This window comes from Bufo bufo, chromosome 2 (genome assembly GCF_905171765.1).
Source record: "Bufo bufo chromosome 2, aBufBuf1.1, whole genome shotgun sequence".
NCBI lineage: Eukaryota > Metazoa > Chordata > Amphibia > Anura > Bufonidae > Bufo > Bufo bufo.
The window spans coordinates 597,894,053-597,918,429 of NC_053390.1; the positions used below are offsets into that span (position 1 = coordinate 597,894,053).

A 24,377-nucleotide genomic window follows, 5' to 3' on the forward strand; every position below is an offset into this window, starting at 1 on the left:
TACGGTATATAAAAAAGCATATAGCAGTTGACTGTACTATTCTATACAGAGGTAGCCAGTAAAAAAATTTAATAAAATGATTGCAATATATATACATTTTGTATTATGGTAACCTTTGGGTATACAGTGGCCTACGTCAGAGGCATCCCAACCTATACCTTTGATGTACACTGCAAAAGAAAGTCTGCCCATGTTAAGGACATGCTAACAGCAATTCTTATCTCTACTTATTTTTTCTGTCAAATAAACAAGAAGTTAAATTGGACTAGAAAAATGTCAATCTTTGCAAACCTTCACACTTAACTAGATGGCTCTTCATATGTTCTGTTATTACTGCCTTATTAGGCTTTCACAATGCCAATCTTGAGATTTTTTCACAAGCAGTAAAGACTTTTTACAACATAAAAATGGACACGACACGACATGCACAAACAAAAACAATCGCCACTAAAAAAGATGTTCACAAATCACAGAAGTGAATTAGAAAATCTACTTATGACATGCATAACAGAGGGAAATCTCACTTTCTTTGGCAAATACCTTGTGCACTGTCATGGCTATGGTCATCTGGAATACGTTCAATTTGAGTTTCAACTGACTCATCCCATATAGGTCTGGTATCAAAGATGTCTTCTGGAACAGGCTGCTGGGTTTCAGGCATTGGAACATTTTCAATGACTGAAATATCAAAGGCACTGCTCTCATCATCAGATAGTGGTTCTTGTTCCTTTTCAGCCTGGATAAGTCTGTCCACTAATTTTGATGCCTCATCACTAATTTCTTCAAAGAAATCAATAGAATTTTTGTACATTTCAAAGAAACGTTCCTGCTCAGTTGTTGATGATGTTTGGGCAGATGAAAAGCACTTTGCTTTCACTGGTAGTTTTGATGACTTTTGTTTAGTTATCTCAAAACTTTCTCCCTCAACTCCCTGTCTAGATCTTTCAGAAATTTCACAATGAGATTCTGTACAGCTTCTTGTTTTTGTGGTTGATTTTATTTTGGAATCTGATTTACAAGCATCAGACTCAGATTTACTTCTATTATCTTGTTTCACAGGTATTTTACTACTAGATTCAGATGTTTTCACATCTGTAAAATTAAATGTCTGTTCTGTTTTAGATAATGTTGCTTTAACAGGTATCTTGGACTTTGGCTTTTGATCTTCCACAAGTGTAATGCTATCTTTTGCTAACCTGGTTTCAGTATTAGTGGATATAGAACTTTGTACACTTTCTTCAGATACTGAAGAAACAGACCTTATAGGAATTTTGGACTTTGATACAAAAGTGGAACCATTTTCTAAGTCTGCTGTTGGAATTTCAATTACAGACTTCTGTTCTTCTGGTGAAGAATCTGGGGATCCATCTCGATCAGAAGCATCTAACTTTGGAAGGGTGTTAAAATCTATTTGCATATCTACCATAGAATGGTCAGATGATGGTGACCAAGAATCTAGTGACTCATCTAATGAACCTTCCTGAGTTTTTAATACCTTTGGGGACTGTTCCTCTTCAGTATCCTTTTTAGATGTTTTTGAGGAAGCAGAAATGCCCATTTTAATTGGGATTCTTGACTTTTGGTCTGTTTTACTAGTTTCTGTCCCTATATCATCAGCATCCACTTCAAATTCAACAACTGACTGGTTATCAAACATGGATTCTGTTGAATCTTGTAATTCACTTTCTGTTACATCTGTTTCTACAGCAGAAAAGGGATCTGATAAACTCTCAGGATTTGGTGACTCTTCTTCTCCACTTTCCTCTTTGATGTCCTCTGGCACACTTTCTGCACACTGCTGTCCTATTTGGAAGAAGTGAAAACTTTCATCTGCATAGTTTCTTTTAGTCATATCTATAGCTCCACTTCGGGTCATCTCAAAGAGTTTCCCTTCCTGAAACATAAAGGGATTTTGTTCACTGGTTGGGGTGCCCTCTTCCGTGGGTGTGCGTGCTGGAGTGGTATCAGGTGTAGTTCCCTGTGATTGTTTATCTACCATTAATCCAAAAATTTTTTGCTCTTCTTCTTTAACACGTGCTTCAAAAGCTGCATCGTCTTCTCTGATGGAACTCCACGAGTCTGGTTCAGCTTTAGTTATAATAATGTGCTCACTTTGATGTTCTGTGGTTTTGCTTAGTAAGGCATCCGTTTTAAAACATTCATCATCTGTTAAGGAACATCTTGGTGCATCTTTCTCCTGTTGGAAGTTATCCTCATCTTTAACACCTGATAGACTTTGGGCCTTGCTTATGTCAAGTACAGGTTCTTCAGTAAAATCATTACTGGTAAAAAAATGTTCTATTGGGACATTTTCATATGGACTCGTGATTTCATTAGTTTCATGCTCAAAGTCATTTTGTGATCTTGATGATATAGATGTTTGATAGAAATCGGTCTTAACCACTGATGATGATGAAACAAATGATATAGTTGTATCCTTTTCATCAACTGTAGATGCATCGCTTTGTACTGGATATGTTGAAGTGTGTTTCTGGTAAATTTGTTCACTGACAGATGCATCATAAGAAGCTATAGGATCTTTTTCTATTTTGTTTTGTTCTGTAAAATCAGATACACTTTCATTTGTGTCTTCCACATTATGAACTAGGCTGCTACTATCTGTAATATTGTGTGCTGTTGGCCTACTTGTACTTATTTTATCATTTACATCTGCTCTTGTCATAGATGGCAGAATGCCGATCTCTTTAAGTTCAGTCTCAGTAGTCAGAACTATCTCTTCGGAACTGGAGCTTTCAAACCTACACTTTTCCCCTTGTTCTATATTTTGGATATGACTATCATCTGACTGGAGCTCCTCTGTCTTGAATGAGTCCTGAGCAAGTTTAATTGGCTGAAAAGCTGTGTCCTCTGGGCTTGAATTAGAATCTAAGCTTGGCGGTAGTGGAGATGGAGGCTGAACTCTTATCACAGGGTCCAGCAATAGACCAGAATCTGCTCCTTTTTTCAACTGGGTTAATTCAGGTTCACTTTCTGAAGAAGAACTACTTTTTCTACTTTCTACAGACTTGACTACAATTTGAACATCTTCACCGTGCACTATTTTAATACCATTCTCTTCAATGTCGTCAACTGATTTTTTTGTGTCGCTTACTGACATACATTCTTCTTGCTTGAGCTCTTTTCTATGGTCTCTTTTCTGCTTTGCTTCTTGCTCAAGCTCATCAAACATTTTTATCTTTGTTACCATTTTAAACATTTCTTCTTCAGGTGTGAATCTTTTCTTTGGCTCATTTTCAGAATCATCTTCAGCTTCTTCAGAAACTTCTGGAATTATACATGCCTTTGGAAGGGTAGAGAAAGCCTGCAAGTCTTGTAGTTTTGGTGTAACTTCGTAACTTATCTCCTCAGAACTGGGGGTATCTGGAGAAAGTGGACTTTTGCCAGAGCTTTCCATGAGGGATGTCTGTTCTATGCTATCATCCTCAGCACTTCCATCTGGATCTCTGAGAATTCTAGAACGAAGAGCCAACTCTGATGCCAGGTCTGATTTCAGATTTGCATGAAACGCTGACCCTATGAAGATACTAGACCTAATTTTTTGCTCCACTGGACTACTCTCAAGCGAGTCACGGCATGGTGATTCTTTTGTTGGACTCGGTTCTAATGAATCAGGAGTTTTATGTGAAGAGTTATCTTCTAACACTGGACTTGCTTCCAATGAATCCTTATGACTAATTGCTACTGATTCATCTGCTGCTGGGCTACTGACATCATCTTGAATATATTTGGTGGACAGGATTAATTCTAGTCCTTGAGGGCTTTTCAAAGTTACATGATGTTCACCTTTCATTGGAGAATCTTTACATTCCAGAGGAGATTTTTCAGTGTCTATAGATTTTTCATCACTGTGAACTTCAGATATGTGTGTTTTGATGTTGTCTTCTTCAACAGCTAATTTCTTATCTTTATTAGTAGTTTCACTAACAGATTTAGTGTCATGTACATCTGCTTTTTCTGCTTTACATTCATTACCAATCTGTTCTTCGGATTTCTTTGGTGAAAATGAAAGGCTTTCAGGGCTTGTTCCTGGTGTCTCTGCTAGACATTCATGCTTGTAGCTGTCTTCTGAGCTAATGTGCGGTGTTCCATCCAATAAGCTTCCACTTGGAGAATCTGCCATCCCTTCATGCTTAAGACTATCTGAGCTATCATCATATGTACTACCTTGTAAATGTACAGCAGGTAGAAAGCCATCTGTTCCATATTCAGAAGGAAATGATACATTAAATGGACTAATGAGTACTTGATCTAAATTTAACTGAACACCTTCAGTTTCTGGAAGATGCTTAAATTGTAAATAACTGTCATTATCCTCCAGCTCTTCTTTAATAACATCTGAAAAGTCTGTGGATGTTTTTCTGTCAGGGCTAATTTGTGGATCGGCATCTTGGTCACTAATGCTAACTCTTAACCTTATATTTGACTGTTCACTAGAGATTTCATCATCTATGACTGTACGGACAGGTTCATCTGTTATATGGACCTGAGTCACTACCTCTTTAATATCAATAGGGGGCAAAGTGGGACTTTTATTGAATTCGTTTTGATCATCAGAGATTGACATTAATTTAACATGTCTTTTTGGGGATTTTTGCTCTCCTTCACTAGAAGTTAAACTTTCTTTTACAGAATTATCTATCAGTTTAATATCTGATGTTAGGATTGTACTGTCTATTAATTTACTTTCTACTGATATTTCCCTTTGCACTGTTTTTACCGTTTTGTACTCAAAAAGTCCTGATCTCTCCTTCGATGGATCATGTCCTGACTGAAACGCTTTCATTAATTCACGAACAGACATAGTTTCTTCCAACTTTTCAGATTTAGAAGATGGTGAAACAGGTGGCTGCACTACAGTGACTACAGCTTGTTGCTTGGTAGGCTCACAAACAACCTCCTTGAACTGTGTTTTGCTTGATATGCCTGAAAGGCCCTTTTGCTCTTCTTCAACTCGTTTCTGAAGAGCTTTGACTTTGTCTTTTATTGATCCGATTGGTGTTTCTTCAATCACTGGTGAAACTTCTTTTACACTTGGAGCAGGAGCTGCTGTAAGGCCAATGTCATCATCTAGTGATTCTTCTGAACTAAATGTTGTTAGTCCCAATGGTTCCCCTTTACCATTGAGTTCTTCTAATTGTTTTCTTTCCCTAAGTTTCCTGCGGACAGGCTTCTTGATTTCCAGTGGAAGTTTACGTTGCTCTGTTTTCTGTGTTTCAATTCCACTAGGCGTGGCAGAATCAGCTGAGTAAGAGTTCAGGTCTTTTGTAAGATAATTCACCATGTCATGTATGCCTGTTTTTATTTTAGGTATCTCCCCTCGGTCTAGTCTTATTTCTATGCATGGTGTTTCTGCAGTATCCTCAATGGCATTTTGTTTGGCTTCTTCAATTTCATCATCTCCTACAACAACCCATTCCTCATCTGTTTTATATGATCTTGAAGAGTGAGCTTTTTCGTGTAACAATTCTTCTCTAGTATAAGTTCCAGTTCTGAGAATTTCATTCACTTTTTCCAGATCTTCTTTGACCTTTTCAACAATTTCAAACGGTTCTCCTGGATCCTCTTCCGTTCTTTCAAAGTCTTTATTTTTAACAGAACATGGCTTTTGGGCAGCATCAACAGTTAGAATCGCACTCATTTTTATCAAATCTTGCTTCATTTCACACACTTCAGACAGCAAATCTGGACTTGCTAATACTGGCTCATCATTGACCAGATGGCTTTTCAGGATGGAAGTTTCTGTGGATTCTGTTTCTTCATCATCTTTGAGGTGAATGAGAAATAGTAACATAAAATGGCAATAAATAAATAGTGACTAAATAATGTAATCATGAAGGGAATAAATCACAGCTCTGGCTGATGTGGGGTGTGAATGCAATGAACGGATGCGGTTGGTGGATCCAAACTGTCTTGAACATCATGCTAAAGGAAAAAGGTAACTGGGAAGGAAAATGGGCAGGAAATAACTTGCTTAGAATGCATTCTATGCCACATTCACACATCCAACACAACGACAACACAAATTTTGAGACAAAACAGCAAATGAATAAATAAATATCAAGTGGAAAACAAAATCACAGTAAATTTGAATGAAGGCATCTCAAGATTGTTTTGATGCTATACAACCAATAGAAAATAAAAATAGATAGAAGAGCTAAAATTGTTGATTGTCGATTGCCTCAAAGAGAAAGCCAGTGGTACTGAGCTGCCAGAAAAACAGGTTAAAGGAACTGGTACAGAATTGTCATATTTAATATGATATCATCACATATAAAAAGATTAATAAATTAGTGTGCCAGTCTCTGCCAATCTACTGTTGTATTACTCTTGCTGCCAGAGAGATATGCATATATATATTGAAGAGTTGAATTCACAATTTGAATTTTTTCATGTACCTGAAATCTAGGTGTTGAAATGTGAAAGTCTGTAATCTATATTGGCCATGTTTAAATGCCAGATTAACATGCTTCCCAAATCCCATAATGCCAGAAGTTTTTAAACAGCACCATATTCAGTTTTGTTATATCCAAAAACATGAAACAAGTAAAATAAGTCCTTGACAACCTTCTTAATGAAGGATCTGAGAGACTTGATTACTTACTCAATAATCTCTGACTGGCTGCCCCAGAAGTCTAAGGGCTGGGGCAGATAATCAAAGTACAGAGTGGTATGGATCATTATGGGACTCTATACATGTATCAAAGATGCAGATAGAAGAAGAATGTGCAGGTGGAAGGAGTTTGATGGATTTTAAACTGATCTTATTTTCCTCGTAGCTCGTAAATGCAACCTCTCTAGTTAAGTAAAAAGCAAAACAATTACAATACAGTCATTGTTGTGTCCCCAGATGTCTATATTAGACCCTGTCAGAAGTTGTAGGAAATTGTCCCTTTACATTTACAGAATTTTTGAACCACTCTCTTGCAGCAGAAGAGCTTGTAAAAAAATTATCTGAACCAGCTACAACCGGCATTTCATCTAGGAAGAAATCTTGTAAAAATTGATTGCTTAATTGAGTGTTATGCATTAAATCAAATGGAGGTATGATCCTATCATTGGAGCATCCTCAAACTTTAAGACACATAAGGTGAGGTCTGAACAACAAAATCAAAGGAATAAAAGGAGTTTTCATGGATCAACATAAAATGATTTGAAATACAAGATGTTATGCACAGCAAACAAAAGGTTAACGCATCCACACACGACATACACACACACACACACACACTGTATATGTAAGTCAAGTTATTTCCATGCAAAGCAAAGGTGCTATGGGATCAGGTTATGTTGGCAGCAGCCTAAAATTAACATGAAGAATCCGTAACATACTGTGGTGAAGTACAGCATTGATAAAAAAATGTTCTACTCTAGAGTCATGAGTAGGGATCCGAATTTCATGATAAATTAGATTCGCTGTGAAGCTGAATTTCCTCGTGCTTCTCAGTAGCGAATTGATTTAACCTGAAATAGTGTGAAAAAACACCCCAAAAAATAATACTTACCTGCTTCAATTTCTTGCGACAGGCCGCTCACCGCCAACTTGCTTGAAGATCTCGGCTGAAATCACATGCGTGGTGATGTATGACGTCACCCCGCTGTGCCAGCCTGATGACGTCGTCTCAGGCCGCGAAAGATTTCATGCCAGACCTTCAAGCAAGATGGTGGCGGCTGGCCCATAGCGAACAAATGGATCAGGTATTTATTTATTTTTTATTATTTTTTATTTTACACTCTTTTATGTATATCAGATGCTGCAATAATGTATGAACTCGGCATCTGAGAGGTATAATGATGGGGAGCAGCACAATCGCCGCTCCCTGTCATTGCACCCAGTACTTACAAAGAAATGCGCTCCAAGACTAAGTAATTTGACATGAAGCCGATTTTTTTTTTTTATTCAGCAAAAAAGCCGAATTAAATTTTACCAAACTTTGCTCACCAAGGCCAATAACTCAACCGTTACTACATGCCTTTAAAAAGGTCAGATTTGGTTTCTTCTACTTTTGGTGATCCTTAAACTGACATGGTTTGGAATTATAGTTATTTCCTATGTTACTTGCCTGGTTGACTCATGACAGAGCTGCATAGTTGTCATGCTCAGCACATGTTACAGCCGCGGCCTAGTAGACAACAGTGGGAGGACTCTAAATATATGCATTCAGACGTGTAAACCAGTTTGGAAACTATTGGTCTAATGATTCATTTTTAGCTTTTTCCCGCACGGTTACCCGTTAACACTCCAAACTGAAATATCCCTTTCAAAAAATCTACTTGGCCATGGATATCTACTTTACTTGATGCCGCATCTTACTATGCATAAGTAGGTAGCATCCTAGACTTTTCTGAATATTTATAAAATAAATAAAGGAAATAAAAGCAGGAGCAGTGTGGCTTCAAGTACTCTGCCCCTTTGACTTTCATCGGCTCTGCCCGGCTTTTGGAGCATGCAGAGTATAGATCCAGTACATGCTCCAAAAGCAAAGCAGAGCCCTGGAAAAGCCAAATAGGGCAGAGCTCTCTGAGTGGCACCACTGCCCCTTTGGTTTTTCATCAGTTACCCTTTAAGGTTATATTTCTGTTTGCGAAGGCACTTGTTGTACCAGCTCTTCACTTCAATACTTCATGTGGTCACCTAAAAATGTTATCTCATGATAACTTTTTTAATGGAATTGGGTGCAGCAATAGAAAGCTACTTCTGGACAAATAAATTACCCCTGCAGTAGCCACTTGAATGAAATGCTGTCTATGTAATTCACAGCTTTTTCTGTTCTGGTTCAGAGGGGTAGGGTCAAGACTTGGAGACCCCGCTCTGTGATGTTCATATATCTATAAGGCAGATGAACAGGGGTTATCTTCATGAGACAACCACTTTAATAACAGTTACCTAAGAAGATTCATTACCTCTCATAGCATACTTTTTGGTTTGACCCTTTTAAAGTGAAGATGAAATAAGAGACACTTCACCACAGTAATGTTGACGGTCATCTAATGCATTCAGACAGTATCTGTTTGGACCAAGTATCACATTATTTGCACTGCAAGCAATTAACTGGCATATAGTTTGCAGAAAACCTAATGTGGATATTACTTGGCGCCCAAAAAACTGATACAGTCAATAGCCAGTTAATGAGATGACAATGTCATGTCAACAAATGCACGGTGAAAAACAGAAAATGGAATGGGCTTTGCAGCGAGAGTAAAGGGGAAGGTCACAGGAAAAGTCAGTAGCAGGGAAGGGTTACTTTAGTGTTTTAATCATTAGGTTGTAGCTTAGATCCCTTCAAAATGTTATATGAACAATGCTAGTATATTACATGTAATAGCTTTACCAAAGCAGTGTTAGTATCAATTAAGTGGAAATTGTCTGCAAGACTTTTATGCTTAGCTGCTTTTAATCATTCAAAGCTGAATTGATACATGGTATTAAACCACTTACTTTTCTCAGATGTTACATTTCCCTGGAAAAAAACAAATTTATAGAATTAATAAACACATATACAGAGTAAGATTTTTTGAAAAACACAATGAGGGAGATTTATCAGGACTAGCGTTCCCATACACCAGTCTTCTTCTCCATGCGCTGAAGTAAGATGAGCCTAATTTATTAAGAGACAAATAACACTTCATAAATTAGGTTCATCTCTGGCCCTCCATGCACCAGAAACTCAAGTCTTCACCAGATGGGAGCTGGCAGAATTGAGCTATAATGTTATAGTAAATCCAATCGGCCGTGCTAAGCCTCTCCTCTCCCTTTTCAAAAGTGTCCAGAAGATCTCAAATTAAAGGGGATTTGCCATCACAGACAATGGGGGCATATCGCTAGGATATGCCCACATTGTTTGATAGACGCGGGTCCCACCTCTGGGACCCGCACCTACACGGAGAAATTAGTGGAGGGCGCACTGCGCATGCGCAGCCGCCATTCATCCATTTCTATGGGGCGCCGAAAACAGCCGAGCGCTCGGCTATTTCCGTCGGCCCCATAGAAATGAATGGGAGCGGGGGCCACGCATGCGCGTTGCGCTCCTATTCTCTTGTATGGGAGCAGCGCTTGGTGCCAGCCACAACTCTCTCTGCTCCGTTCTCGTTGTAGGTGCACCTATCAGACAATGGAGGGGCATATCCAAGTGATATGCCCCATTGTCTATGATGGGAATACCCCTTTAAGGGTAAAATATGGCATGCACCATAATTTGCCCCTTTTTTACACCACAGGACATTGATGGGACATTTTACACCACAGGAAATGACTACACTTTCAATACAGAGGCATTCCTCAAAAAACATACAATATGCAGTTATTTTCTATAACGGGAGCAAACAGGCGATATATACTGTACTATAGTATAAAAAGGTATACAGTATATTGGGGCCATATGTTCGCAGTGTACAATGGGAGAGTGTCCTGGTGCATGCGTTACATAAGCAGTGTTAATAACCACAAAATGACATCATTATTGTGTATCTGAATTCTTAAAATTACCTCATCTTCAAGTTCTTGATCTGATTCAGATTCCTTTGAAATTCAGGGTGCCAGACAAAATAAAAGAAAAATGTAAAAAATTATTATATGCTTTTTATACCACATGAACAGCAATATAAGTGGAGGTGCAATTTCTGCCCCCAATATGGGCAATCAGCATGTCAGAATGCACTGTAAAGGGGCTGTCCGGCGAATAACAAATTCTTTGAAAAGTGGAAGATTGGGTTAAAACCATAAGCAATCCTCCTTCTACTATTCCGATATTTACTAGGGCCATGCTGATCTCTGCTGCCCTCTCGGCCATCACTGAAGCCAGTGATTGGATGACTGGTTGTTTCGTCTATTTCCTGATGCATCAGGGAGTATAGACCAGTAAAAGACCAGTAAACATTGAAAAGGCAGCGGCAGAGGATTGGTGAAGTTTATTTTTTAAGCATTCTTCCCTTCTTCTAAGAATGTTTTATCAGTCAGACAACCCCTCTAAAGTCACTTTACAAGAAATACCTCTTTAAACCGTGAACAAGAGACTTTCCTGAGGATATACAGTCAGGTCCATAAATATTGGGACATGGACATAATTCTAACATTTTTGGCTCTATACACCACCACAATGGATTTGAAATTAAACAAACAAGTTGTGCTTTACCTGCAGACTGTCAGCTGTAATTTGAGGGGATTTACATCCAAATCATGTGAACGGTGCAGGAATTACAGCAGTTTGCATATGTGCCTCCCACTTGTTAAGGGACCAAAAGTAATGGGACAGAATAATAATCATAAATCAAACATTCACTTTTTAAAACTTGGTTGCAAATCCTTTGCAGTCAATTAAAGCCTGAAGTCTGGAACGCATAGACATCACCAGACACTGGGTCTCATTCCTGGTGATGCTCTGCCAGGCCTCTACTGCAACTGTCTTCAGTTCCTGCTTGTTCTTGGGGCATTTTCACTTCAGTTTTGTCTTCAGCAAGTGAAATGGATGCTCAATCGGATTCAGGTCAGGTGATTGACTCGGCCATTGCAGAACATTCCACTTCTTTCCCTTAGAAAACTCTTTGGTTGCTTTTGCAGTATGCTTTGGGTCATTGTCCATCTGCACTGTGAAGCGCTGTCCAATGAGTTCTGAAGCATTTGGCTGAATATGAGCAGATAATATTGCCCGAAACTCTTCAGAATTCATCCTGCTGCTTTTGTCAGCAGTCACATCATCAATAAATACAAGAGAAGCAGTTCCATTGGCAGCCATACATGCCCACGCCATGACACTACCACCACCATGCTTCACTGATGAGGTGGTATGCTTAGGATCATGAGCAGCTCCTTTCCTTCTCCATACTCTTCTCTTCCCATCACTCTGGTACAAGTTGATCTTGGTCTCATCTGTCCATAGGATGTTGTTCCAGAACTGTGAAGGCTTTTTTAGATGTCCTTTGGCAAACTCTAATCTGGCCTTCCTGTTTGAGGCTCACCAATGGTTTCCATCTTGTGGTGAACCCTCTGCATTCACTCTGGTGAAGTCTTCTCCTGATTGTTGACTCTGACACACATAAACCTACCTCCTGGAGAGTGTTCTTGATCTGGCCAACTGTTGTGAAGGGTGTTTTCTTCACCAGGGAAAGAATTCTTCGGTCATCCACCACAGTTGTTTTCCGTGGTCTTCCGGGTCTTTTGGTGTTTGCTGAGCTCACCGGTGCATTCCTTCTTTATAAGAATGTTCCAAACAGTTGTTTTGGCCAGGCCTAATGTTTTTGCTATCTCTCTGATGGGTTTGTGGTGTTTTTTCAGCCTAATGATGGCTTGCTTCACTGATAGTGACAGCTCTTTGGATCTCATCTTGAGAGTTGACAGCAACAGATTCCAGATGCAGATAGCAGACTGGAAATGACCTCTGGACCTTTTATCTGCTCATTGTAATTGGGATAATGAGGGAATAACACACACCTGGCCATGGAGCAGCTGAGAAGACAATTGTCCCATTACTTCTGGTCCCTTAACAAGTGGGAGGCACATATGAAAACTGTTGTAATTCCTGCACCGTTCACCTGATTTGGATGTAAATCCCCTCAAATTACAGCTGACAGTCTGCAGGTAAAGCACATCTTGTCCGTTTCATTTCACATTCATTGTGGTGGTGTATAGAGCCAAAAATGGTAGAATTGTGTCCATGTCCCAATATTTATGGACCTGACTGTATTTTCATCAGGATGATCCTTGCAAGGAACATCATGGTTGCCAAGTGAGAACCATGCACTAGGCAGTAGTGATGAGTGAATCAATTCTTACAAATTGAATTCATTCAAAAAACAGCCTTCTTGAGCATCGAGGGGCTAGTCCCACTGCGCAAGAGACTGCCCCTTGATTGACAGGACCACACATCTCGCCTGGCTCTGTCGATATTGCATTGCGCTATTGTTCTGAGTAGTGGCGCAACAGCGCAGATATAGGCTACAGCTATCTTCATTGCATTGTTTTTAATTATTGATTTCCACGTATTTTGGGCTAAAATAATTTTTGTAATAGGGTTTTATAAAAAATGTTGCACTGTTTGGTTTCTGTACCTTCCAAGTTTCACAGGACATAGCAGCTGTTCTGTAACAAATCCATGAGAGAGCTCATCCGAGGACCCACTCTTCTGCACCTCACTATCCTCTCTTGAATGAACCCTCTATGCTTTTTATGTTCAATTAATTTTAATTAGCCCAAAGTACATGTAAACTTTGATTTGGGTATAAATAAGCCCAAATGTGATTTGAACATATATCAACTTAGAACGTCGCTTAGGAGAGGTCAGAGATGGTCTACAGAAAAAGCTTTTAGGCAAACTCTTTGATTTATCACAGAAACATGAATACAGTATAGTGTGAAACACTGAAGCTGCAGAAGATAGACTGTGCAAAATCTTGAATTAAACTTTATTATAAAAATGTTTTTGCTCAAAATACCTCCAAATCCATAATCAATAATAGAAAATGACTGTGAAGGTATTCATAGCCTGAATCATTCTCCTGACAAATCTATGTCTGGTACATGCAAAAAAAAACTTCCAATAATGCATGCATGTTAAATTATTGCTAGTTATAGTTAGCGTATCAAAAAGTGCACCTCCACTTCAAATATTTGCCCAACTATTGAAAGGTCCACCTGAGCAGGATCTTTTTTTTACAGGCTGTACCATGTGTCAGCGCCCATTGTCATAAATGCATGTTGTATAGAATGTTATTAGCCTTTTCCTTTGTTCATGTACATCAATAAAAAAACAACACACAATACTGAAACAGAAAATATCACTTTTGTTGCATTCAGCAAAAACAGAGCTTTACACTACAAAATTATAAAGTATTTTTAATATGTATTTTTTCATATGTCTAGGAGAAAAATATTTGATTGTTATGACATAATTTATATCTGAATACAGAATAAGGTAAAATAAGATTCTGTAGGCTCAATTTAGATTTCACCAGAAAGCTGCATATACTCACTATTAAACACAAAAGGAGGAATTTTAGAGGGGTTTTGAGAGTCAGTTTTGTTTGAGTCAGTACTAAAGTACTTGGCACCAAATTTATCAACCATAGCACATTGTTAAATTTGGCGCATCTTTAAACTTTCATCTAGAAATGCTGCTCCAGAGCTTTCTCACCTACTAGAGTGCGAATGCATCTTTAAAAAAAAAAAAAAAGTCTCAGTTGATAAATCCACCACTTCCACTTCCCACACAAATTTTTGTCCAAATAAGCCCAAAAATCCCTATTCTGCAACTTTTAAAAGTGCAGGTTTTGATAAATTACCCTAATGAGTGAGATAAAAATGCTATTTGGACAGATTTAGGGCAAAGTCTCATATGAAAATGGTTATTTTGATCTGATTGCCACTTTTATTTATTTGCCCTTTGTGTTGGTAATAGAGGATGCGGCTTTCCAGCAGTTCACATAGATGATTGCCGTATTACCGAGTAGCATTTGCCACAATAACAATATGAAGTCCAAGACTCTTAAACATAGATCCGTATTTCAGACACCGTTGTCATAAAATTTAACATTTTTAAGTTTTGCCCATCTTACTAGGTGAGAAGTCCCTCTATTCTGAGCAGTCATCTGCTTCATATTCCCCTACAATGGTGTACCTTCCTAGGGAATATGACAAGAGCTTCAATTAAACTTCTACAGGTATACCTGCTCCATAATCTTCCTCTCTGCAGATCAATGGCCTTGTTGCACATAAACAATTAAACATGTGACGCAGAATATGCTATTATTACGTAAACACTTAATAAAGCATTGTAGTATATATTTGATAACATCTTACCTTATTATAAAGTGGTAAAGTGATATTTAGATTGCAAATGGCTTGTTGCACAAGGCTTCTAGAAGATTTTGGCTCCTTCATGAAAGAAAGGCGTCCACATGGTTCCTGGGTTGTATCTCGTACCTGTTATTAATGGACCATATGTCATATTTCTTTAATGGGCTCATGATATTTATCCTTCATTTTTTCCCTGCTTGGTCAGATGGCAAAATATTATACATGCAGTGTGGTCTTCGATCATAAACCACTGACTAATCAATTAAGTAAAATTAAGAGATTTGATATAATGTGATATGGTGCCTTAGAAAAACATGACCCTATAACATTTTAACTAATTTTGAAAAGATGCACCCAGAGATTAGAAAGGACTCAAATAATTACAATAGTATCACTCGCATTTGTTATTATGATGTTACCTTGACAAAAAATGGAAGTCTATTTTCTTTAAAGGCGTAGAAACTAAATATGTGGTGTTGACCACTCTTTATTAAGGGTACTAGGTTGCCAAAGCAGTCCACGTAGATTGGTTTTCCTTCCAGCACCTGAAAAATAATTAATAAACCCGTGACATAACAAATTAACAATACAAAAAATATATAACTGTCTCATGAAGGCAGTTCTTTTTACCAACTGAAATATCTTATTTTTGCCCCAGTCTTCCTAGTGATACCTGCATTTAAAAAAATATTGTGTCATAGCGACATATGAAAGGATTTGATAAATGGGGGTCTAAGTGCCGAGTCCCCCACCGATCACTAGAATGAGGAGACAGAAGCATTCACAAAGAGCACTCTCCTTGCTGTAGAAGATAGACTGGAGATTGGCCCATGGACTTTCTACTGAGTTTGTCTTCAGCAGTAAGGAAAGAGCACTGTATGAGCGCTTTTTTCTCCTCATTCTAGTGATAAGGGGAGGTCTCAGCACTCAGACCCCCACGATCAAAACCTTTGAAATGTCATTAGGATGACATATCAAAAGTTTATTGAAAGAACGGGGACACTGTAAATTACTAATGACTTGCTGTATGAGAGAATTACTCACCTCTACATCTCTGCTCCTAGCAACTTCTGCAAAGTTTTCTTGTTGTTCCAGTGTCTTGTCTACTTTGTCATCAGTCATACAGAAACATCTCAGACGAGCTTCAATAGGGTCATGGGATTTGGCAAACACAACAAATTTGGCCATATACGGTACACATATAATTTCTCTGTACACTTGGCTGGCAAAAGTAACAGACTCTTGAATTTGTCGGCAGTCTATTAACCAGAACCTGCAAAATAAAAATCCTTATTGATCTGGATCATGGACGGAAAAGGTCATAAATCATCACACAATATAAAATGAAGTACATCTGGTTCATCAGCCACTGAGTGGGATACCTAACAGTCGAGTTCCAGTGTCTAACTGGAGTTCCTGGGGCCCACCAGAAAAAAATTTATTCTTGAGACCCAATCCCTATATCATCAATAAAGCTTAACAAGTTTTGAAACAAAGAAATAGACCCTAGTGATAAGGGATTGGCTTTTCTCTCCTGGCTCATTGGGGCCCACTATTGTATCAGAGTCTGGGCCCGCCAGAGGATCCTCTGGTAGTCTGGTGGCCCAATCCAACCCTGTAAAGCTCTATTGTAGTAATACAGACATGAAAAAATGGAAGATAAGTAGTAGCTAGTTTACATATATAGATGTGGGAATTTTAAGAGAAAGAGAGTGTTGTTGCAAAGAGTTGTGAGGTTAATGTAGATTAAAGGCATGGTTCCCAAAATCTCATTAAAATGTGATTAGTTCTTTCACAGTATTACAGTAAGCAATTAAAGAGCATGTAGAAGTTTAACATTTTGGAGATGGGCAATTAGAAATGTATTCCCTTTAACTGGTTGATCAAAAACAAATATTTTGGGAGAGTGGTAAAGGAAGACTAGTGAACGTTACAATCAACTCTTTAATAGATATCTTTTTGAGCTTCTGGGGAAAAGCAGACATGTCCCTGAATCTTTACCACATTATGGATATCTTTGTTTGTATGGTTGTTTACCTTGCAGATACATTAGTAGTAAAAGAGACACATTCATTAACAAACGTAAGTGGTGTTGTCCCAGTGATGTCTTCCCATTGTGCAGGGGTAGTACCACCTAAGGACAAAAAAATGCATAGATTATAACTATTAATTGAATATTACCAAGTACTAATGATGAAACTGAAAGTCCATTTCATGTGTTAAATGTTGTAACTATTATAAGTGTTTTTGCCATTGGTATTAGAAAGTCTGTAACTGTCAAGCACAGTTTAAGGCAGTCTCTCTTCTAACAAAGCTGTACTCAGGGAAGCTACCACGATCCCACCAGCACATCATGAAATCCCCTGCAGTACACTGAGAGAATACCTATACCTTGATCAAACATTTAACAAGTCACCAATGAAGGATCTGAATTTACTATTGTGCAAAAGTGTTTATAGCTAGCTACCACAAAAAATGTCAACTTCTAAATGCAATAAAGACAGTTGAGTTCATGAGCTATCAAGTGTATACCTAAACAGTGTACCATAGTATACCTAAAGTATATTTAAAATACCTACCAGTTATACTGCATAGTAACCGTAGTGTAGGTGTATCAACACCATATCCATTCAGCATCGCTTCACTAGAGGCCTTTGGAACCGGAATAGTCATTGTTATAGGCTTGTGGAATTTCCTTCTTCTTGGTTCCAGTGTTACAATAGGACTGAATGTTGCTTTGTTGCCTAGCATCTTCTTCACTAGTTCTACATGCATTGGCTGGGCCTACAAGAAAAGACACTTGTCGCACACTATTTCTACAGATCATAGTATATTTACACAATTGTAAATGATTCTACATGAACATATTCTGCTTCTTAAAGATGGCCAACAGCTCTTATCGGGCTGATTGTTACTATTTACTGGTGCAACAAAGATGCAACCTGGAAATATACTACATTATGGTCAATACTCCTAACTTAACACAACTGAATCATCAACTTGTATGGCCCAAACTTCAATAATGTCTTTTAAAGATACCTTCCAAAAAGTAAATTATAGAGTGCACTTTAGAGTACTATAAAGTGTAAAATTGTTTTAATGTACTATTTCCATACTGAAAAATGGAAAATCTAAGGCTACACTATACGGAGAAATAAACTGCATTTGATAACATGTTGCTTTCTCATCTGTGAGAATTAATATCATATCCACATCAATTTGTACTTACTAACTGGCTTGAACAGTAGCAAACATACTCATGTGTATATGTGTAAAAATGTATGATGAAAGCAATTTGAATCCACATAAAGTTTCAATGACAAAAATAGATCTAATAGAAATTACAGGGGTACATGCTATCATCAAAGTCTCAGCGATGCCGCCTTTAGGCCTTTCATGTCAGATATACAGTCAGGTCCATAAATATTGGGACATCGACACAATTCTAACATTTGAAATTAAACAAACAAGATGTGCTTTAACTGCAGACTGTCAGCTTTAATTTGAGGGTATTTACATCCAAATCATGTGAAGGGTGTAGGAATTACAACAGTTTGCATATGTGCCTCCCACTTGTTAAGGGACTAAAAGTAATGGGACAATTGGCTTCTCAGCTGGTCCATAGCCAGGTGTGTGTTATTCCTTCATTATCCCAATTACAATAAACAGATAAAAGGTCCAGAGTTCATTTCAAGTGTGCTATTTAGAATCTGTTGCTGTCAACTCTCAAGATGAGATCCAAAGAGCTGTCACTATCAGTGAAGCAAGCCATCATTAGGCTGAAAAAACACAACAAACCCATCAGAGAGATAGCAAAAACATTAGGCGTGGTAAAAAAAAACTGTTTGGAACATTCTTAAAAAGAAGGAACACACCGGTGAGCTCAGCAAACACCAAAAGACCCGGAAGACCACGGAAAACAACTGTGGTGGATGACCAAAGAATTCTTTCCCTGGTGAAGAAAACACCCTTCACAATAGTTGGCCAGATCAAGAACACTCTCCAGGAGGTAGGTGTATGTGTGTCAAAGTCAACAATCAAGAGAAGACTTCACCAGACTGAATACAGAGGGTTCACCACAAGATGTAAACCATTGGTGAGCCTCAAAAACAGGAAGGCCAGATTAGAGTTTGCCAAACTACATCTAAAAAAGCCTTCACAGTTCTGGAACAATATCCTATGGACAGATGAGACCAAGATCAACTTGTACCAGAGTGATGGGAAGAGAAGAGTATGGAGAAGGAAAGGAACTGCTCATGATTCTAAGCATACCACCTCATCAGTGAAGCATGGTGGTGGTAGTGTCATGGCGTGGGCATGTATGGCTGCCAATGGAACTGGTTCTCTTGTATTTATTGATGATGTGACTGCTGACAAAAGCAGCAGGATGAATTCTGAAGTGTTTCGGGCAATATTATCTGCTCATATTCAGCCAAATGCTTCAGAACTCATTGGACAGCGCTTCACAGTGCAGATGGACAATGACCCAAAGCATACTGCAAAAGCAACCAAAGAGTTCTTTAAGGGAAAGAAGTGGATTGTTATGCAATGGCCAAGTCAATCTCCTGACCTGAATCCGATTGAGCATGCATTTCACTTGCTGAAGACAAAACTAAAGGGAAAATGCCCCAAGAACAAGCAGGAACTTAAGACAGTTGCAGTAGAGGCCTGGCAGAGCATTACCAGGGATGAAACCCAGCATCTGGTGATGTCTATGCGTTCCAGACTTCAGGCTGTAATTGACTTCAAAGGATTTGCAACCAAGTATTAAAAAGTGGAAGTTTTATTTATGATTATTATTATGTCCCATTACTTTTGCTTCCTTAATTCCTACACCGTTCACCTGATTTGGATGTAAATACCCTCAAATTAAAGCTGACAGTCTGCAGTTACAGCACATCTTGTTCGTTTCATTTCAAATCCATTGTGGTGGTGTATAGAGCCAAAAATGTTAAAATAGTGTCAATGTCCCAATATTTATGGACCTGGCTGTATATAACACAGTAGATTCATATGATATTTTTATGTACATAAAATTTATTCTTTCATGAGTTATTTACAAGTTTCTCTTTGTTTACAGCCATTGACATGTCGCCGAGGTTAACACGTGAGGAGCGGATAGAAATTGTGTTGATGTCTGGTGAACGCAGTAACCGGGTCATTGCAGCAGATTTCAATGCAAGACACCCTACGAGACCACCCATCTCCCATGCTACAGTTAGCAAACTGCTTGCTAAGTTTCGTGAAACTGGTTCAGTATTGGATTTGCCAAAATGTGGACGCATTCAATCTGTCTCTAATGAAGAAACATCAGTGGCTGTCCTAGCTTCATTCAGCAAGAGCCCACAGCGTAGCACTCGCCGCATGTCACTGGAGAGTGGCATTAGTCGAAAATCCCTTCGGCGGATATTAGCTACTGACAAATGGCACCCTTACAAACTCCAGCTACTGCAGCATCTCAACGAGGATGACCCAGATCGGCGCACTGAATTTGCAGAATGGGCAAAACAAAAATTGGAACAGGACCCTCAGTTTACGCAGAAGATTTTGTTCAGTGATGAGGCAAACTTTTATGTGAATGGTGAAGTTAACAAACAAAACCACCGCTATTGGTCTGACACTAAAACACATTGGATAGATCCCTCCAAGACTGTTGGAACCAAAAAATTGATGGTATGGTGTGGTATATGGGGTACAAAGATAGTGGGGCCATTCTTCATCAATGGAAACCTCAAGGCCACTGGATATGCGAAATTGCTACATGATGATGTGTTTCCCTCTTTATGCACTGAAGCTGGCATGGTGCACCACCACATTATGGGTGTCAGGTCCGAGCATTCCTAGATGAACAGTTTCCTGGAAAGTGGATTGGTCGTCGTGGGCCAGTTGAATGGCCCCCAAGGTCTCCCGATCTGACCCCCTTAGACTTTTATCTTTGGGGTCATCTGAAGGCAATTGTCTATGCTGTGAAGATACGAGATGTGCAGCACCTGAAACTACGGATACTGGAAGCCTGTGCTAGCATTTCTCCTGCGGTGTTGCTATCAGTGTGTGAAGAGTGGGAGAAGAGGGTTGCATTGACAATCCAACACAATGGGCAGCACACTGAACACATTTTATAAGTGGTCAGAAACTTGTAAATAACTCATGAAAGAATAAAGTTACGTTAAAACCAAGCACACCATTGTTTTTCTTGTGAAATTCCCAATAAGTTTCATGTGTCACATGACCCTCTTCCTATTGAAAAAACAAAAGTTGGATTCAAAATGGCCGACTTCAAAATGGCCGCCATGGTCACCATTCATCTTGAAAAGTTTCCCCCCTCACATATACTAATGTGCCACAAACAGGAAGTTAATATCACCAACCATTCCCATTTTATTAAGGTGTATCCATATAAATGGCCCACCCTGTATAATATATTTAATCATGTTAGCCTGTTGATAAAACCACAAATAATATTCTATATACTGTAACATCTCATGGAACAGAATTTAAGTTCATACCTGAAGGCCAACACGGATTCTCTTAGTAAGTGCACCTTCTGGGAAGACAGCTTGTACTTGAGGGACCACAGTGCTGCTGAGAATTCCTCCCTCGGGTCCAATCAAGTTGTTGTCCTGTTTCACACGAGAAACCACTGCAAAATACTGCGGAAAGTCTCGAGTGATAATACGGCAAATGCGTTTTTTTTCCAGTTCTTCAGGTGGATCAAGAACTAAAAAACATATGAGGAAAAAAGAAATGTGAGATCAAATAATGTCAGTAATGCATGATTCAAATATCAGTTGGTTCAATCCTATTGATTGCTGAGGTTTTTTTTGTATTAAAGGGGATAGGTCATCAGTATCTAATCGGTGGGGGTCTGACACCCTGGACCTCTACCAATCAGCTGTTTGAGAAGGAAGCGGCACGCACAGTAACACCGCTGTCTTAGATTCTGGTCAGACTTGGGTTGGGGGTTTCTGTCAGGCTTTTGGTTGCCCTTTCCAGTATTTTTATGGCAATAAAGCACAGTCTGTAGCATTATTGTTGCCATTGAATATACTAGAACATCGATCTGCTTGAATCTATCAGAAATATATAGGTCACAGCTGTTGTGGACCGGGCATAACAGAAGCAAAGACACTAGCGTGAGAAGAGCCTTCCAGAAATAACATAAGTGGGTAGTATATGTACTTATCTGACTAAAATGTATACAAACAATACCTTCATCCATCCCATTAAGTATCTCATTAAGTTCATCCTCTGTGAATTCACAAAAATGTTCTTTCCAGTTGTCACCAGTCTCACTACGCAGTATGACAAGCTCTCGCTCTTTTCCACGCAGTGCCGCAAAATGAGGGATCTCCACAATCACTGGCCTGTGTAGCAATACATCATATTGAAAGATTAGAGGAAAGAGAGACTTACTGCTGGGACAAAGAAACCTGGGATTTGTAGTTAGCAAGCACACACATAACACAGTGCAGAGGCAACAAACTCATTGCATTGGGAACTGGAAATATAAAGGTCATAGCTAAGACTGAAGTGTACAGTACCATCTAAATAATGATTGCCAACCAGTTAACAATTTGGAATTTTGTTTTTAATTAAATCTAGGAGTTGATAAATTTTGGAGCACACTACTGTTCAAATCATCGCCAATGAACATGTTGTCTAAATTTATGATCCAAGTTCCTTTGGCTCCAAGTCAAACACTATGGGAGAAAAAAAATCACATGCTCAACCAAAAGAATAAACACCACTAAACAATAATACACAGAGGAAAGACACATACAATACCACTAAAACCATAAACACACAAAGATTAAAATGCTTCATCAGACCACAGTCACTAATGAAAACTTCAAATTAAAATACACTGACAAAATCACTAACAAAAAGTAAAAAAATAAAAAATACTGAGGAACAACGGGGATGAGGCTGGCATCCATCAACTTGATCTTAAGTCTATCCTACCCAAGGAATTTGGTCCCAGGAGGTCCCAGTTGAAGGATTCGGCTGACCAAGCTTTCTCCCTCATTAAGAGGGGGAGGAGCAGTAGGAAGGTGAAGTTTACTGAGTACATCCAAAGCAGCAGTGGGAAAAAGAACATAGGTAAGAGGAATTTCTGAGAGGCAAAAAAAGGGAATTTGGGAAAAAGTATTCTGAATAGTGTCACATGCCAGATACTTCAAGAAACAACTTTCAATTGGGCAATGGTATCAGGTAACATCTGTATTTTATGGTTTTGAACAATCTAGGGGTTTTAAGTGAAAGACTTTCTCATACAACATTTAGATTTGAATATAAATTCCTTACAATTTTATGCATGTATTCTGTGGAAATGTCTGCCTATAAGGGATCATGTGCCTTGTCCACTAGGGGCAATGCTTCTATAACAAAAATTCTCAGTAAAACTGCATCTGATGTAAAATGCGTTGTTTTTTTTCCAATGCAAATGGAGTTACCCATGGATTTCTTTGGCGCCATTGTATGGCTCCCTTACAATAAAATTGTTAAGAAGTTTTCATAGAGATTTATGCAGCCTGCATTTTATCATTTTTTTGTGTCTTGTCTAAACGTGGGTATGTATAAATCATAAAGTGCATCTATGTTTGCAAAATCAGGTTATTTAAAACTGTCTCATATATAAAAAATATTTTTAACTGTACCTACACTGTACTTTAGAATAAGTTGCCATGTGTATACTATTTCTGGCTGCATTTCTCTGCATTTATTAGCAGTTTTTCCCCTCTACAGGTTCACTCTCTAATTCTCAATTCTCCCTGAACTGGCGAGTGGAATCAAACTGCTAGCATACTGTATAGTATACAGTGTAGCTGTGGATAAAGCACTTGGGGTGAGATATAAGACTTACTATTAGCTGCTACAGCTTCTGTGTCTTTCTCACTGCAGCTCACTCCTCCTTCCCCCTCCCCTCTACATAGACTTCTATGGGCAGCTACTATGGGCATGCTTTCTGTTAGCTGACAGTCCCCCTTAGTCTCTCAAGATGGATTCAGCAACAAATTTAAAAAGAATGTTAGTTTAGGAAAGGGGATGAGGATAAGAGTTAATAAGAGGAGAAAGAGGCATTATTGTTTGCTAAGATACATTAGTAGTTATATATTCGTATCTACTACTGATTTATGCAATCGTGTGAAAAAGTTAGTGACCATTTAAAAGAAATGAAATTTATATACAATATGTGTAGGTGCACAATTAGCGGGTCCTGCACAGCTTCTAATTTACAGTAGTTCCATATACAGAGAGATAACCTTAACGCATATAGGCATATTACAACTTACCCAAGGAACTGAGCTCCAGAAGGCCCAACTTCAATAAGTCGACTGGAAAGGCCTTCTCCTTCCACCATGGGAGGCATAGTAGCCAATCGATGACGCTTAACCAAGCGGCATGTCACTCTTGTAGGGGCTGTGCATTTCCGAGGAGGAATAATGATTCTTAGTCCATTATGCCTGCAACCTCTCATGGCACCTCCACGGGCATCCACCATGAAGCTAACTAGGAAACTAAAGGGAAAGAAGCAAATAAACATGCAAAATTCAGGAATTATTTAGGATAT

The 24,377-nt window shown here is 38.7% G+C and overlaps 1 protein-coding gene across 50 annotated transcripts in view; it reads right to left on the reverse strand.

The window, feature by feature from the left end:
- Nucleotides 1-24,377, reverse strand: part of ANK2 (ankyrin 2) — a 536,395-nt gene that overhangs the window by 49,396 nt on the left and 462,622 nt on the right. For 35 of the 50 annotated variants that reach the window (XM_040418305.1, XM_040418310.1, XM_040418308.1 and 32 more), the window contains 11 exons: nucleotides 24,100-24,324; nucleotides 22,016-22,170; nucleotides 21,313-21,524; nucleotides 17,386-17,590; nucleotides 16,844-16,940; nucleotides 15,851-16,079; nucleotides 15,226-15,351; nucleotides 14,810-14,932; nucleotides 10,505-10,537; nucleotides 9,458-9,479; nucleotides 541-5,784 (listed from right to left, as the gene is read on the reverse strand). In XM_040418305.1, the coding sequence (XP_040274239.1) occupies nucleotides 541-5,784; nucleotides 9,458-9,479; nucleotides 10,505-10,537; nucleotides 14,810-14,932; nucleotides 15,226-15,351; nucleotides 15,851-16,079; nucleotides 16,844-16,940; nucleotides 17,386-17,590; nucleotides 21,313-21,524; nucleotides 22,016-22,170; nucleotides 24,100-24,324 (6,671 nt within the window). The remainder of the gene's footprint in view (nucleotides 1-540; nucleotides 5,785-9,457; nucleotides 9,480-10,504; nucleotides 10,538-14,809; nucleotides 14,933-15,225; nucleotides 15,352-15,850; nucleotides 16,080-16,843; nucleotides 16,941-17,385; nucleotides 17,591-21,312; nucleotides 21,525-22,015; nucleotides 22,171-24,099; nucleotides 24,325-24,377) is intronic. The other 15 variants (XM_040418330.1, XM_040418328.1, XM_040418327.1 and 12 more) reach the window with 1 other exon arrangement.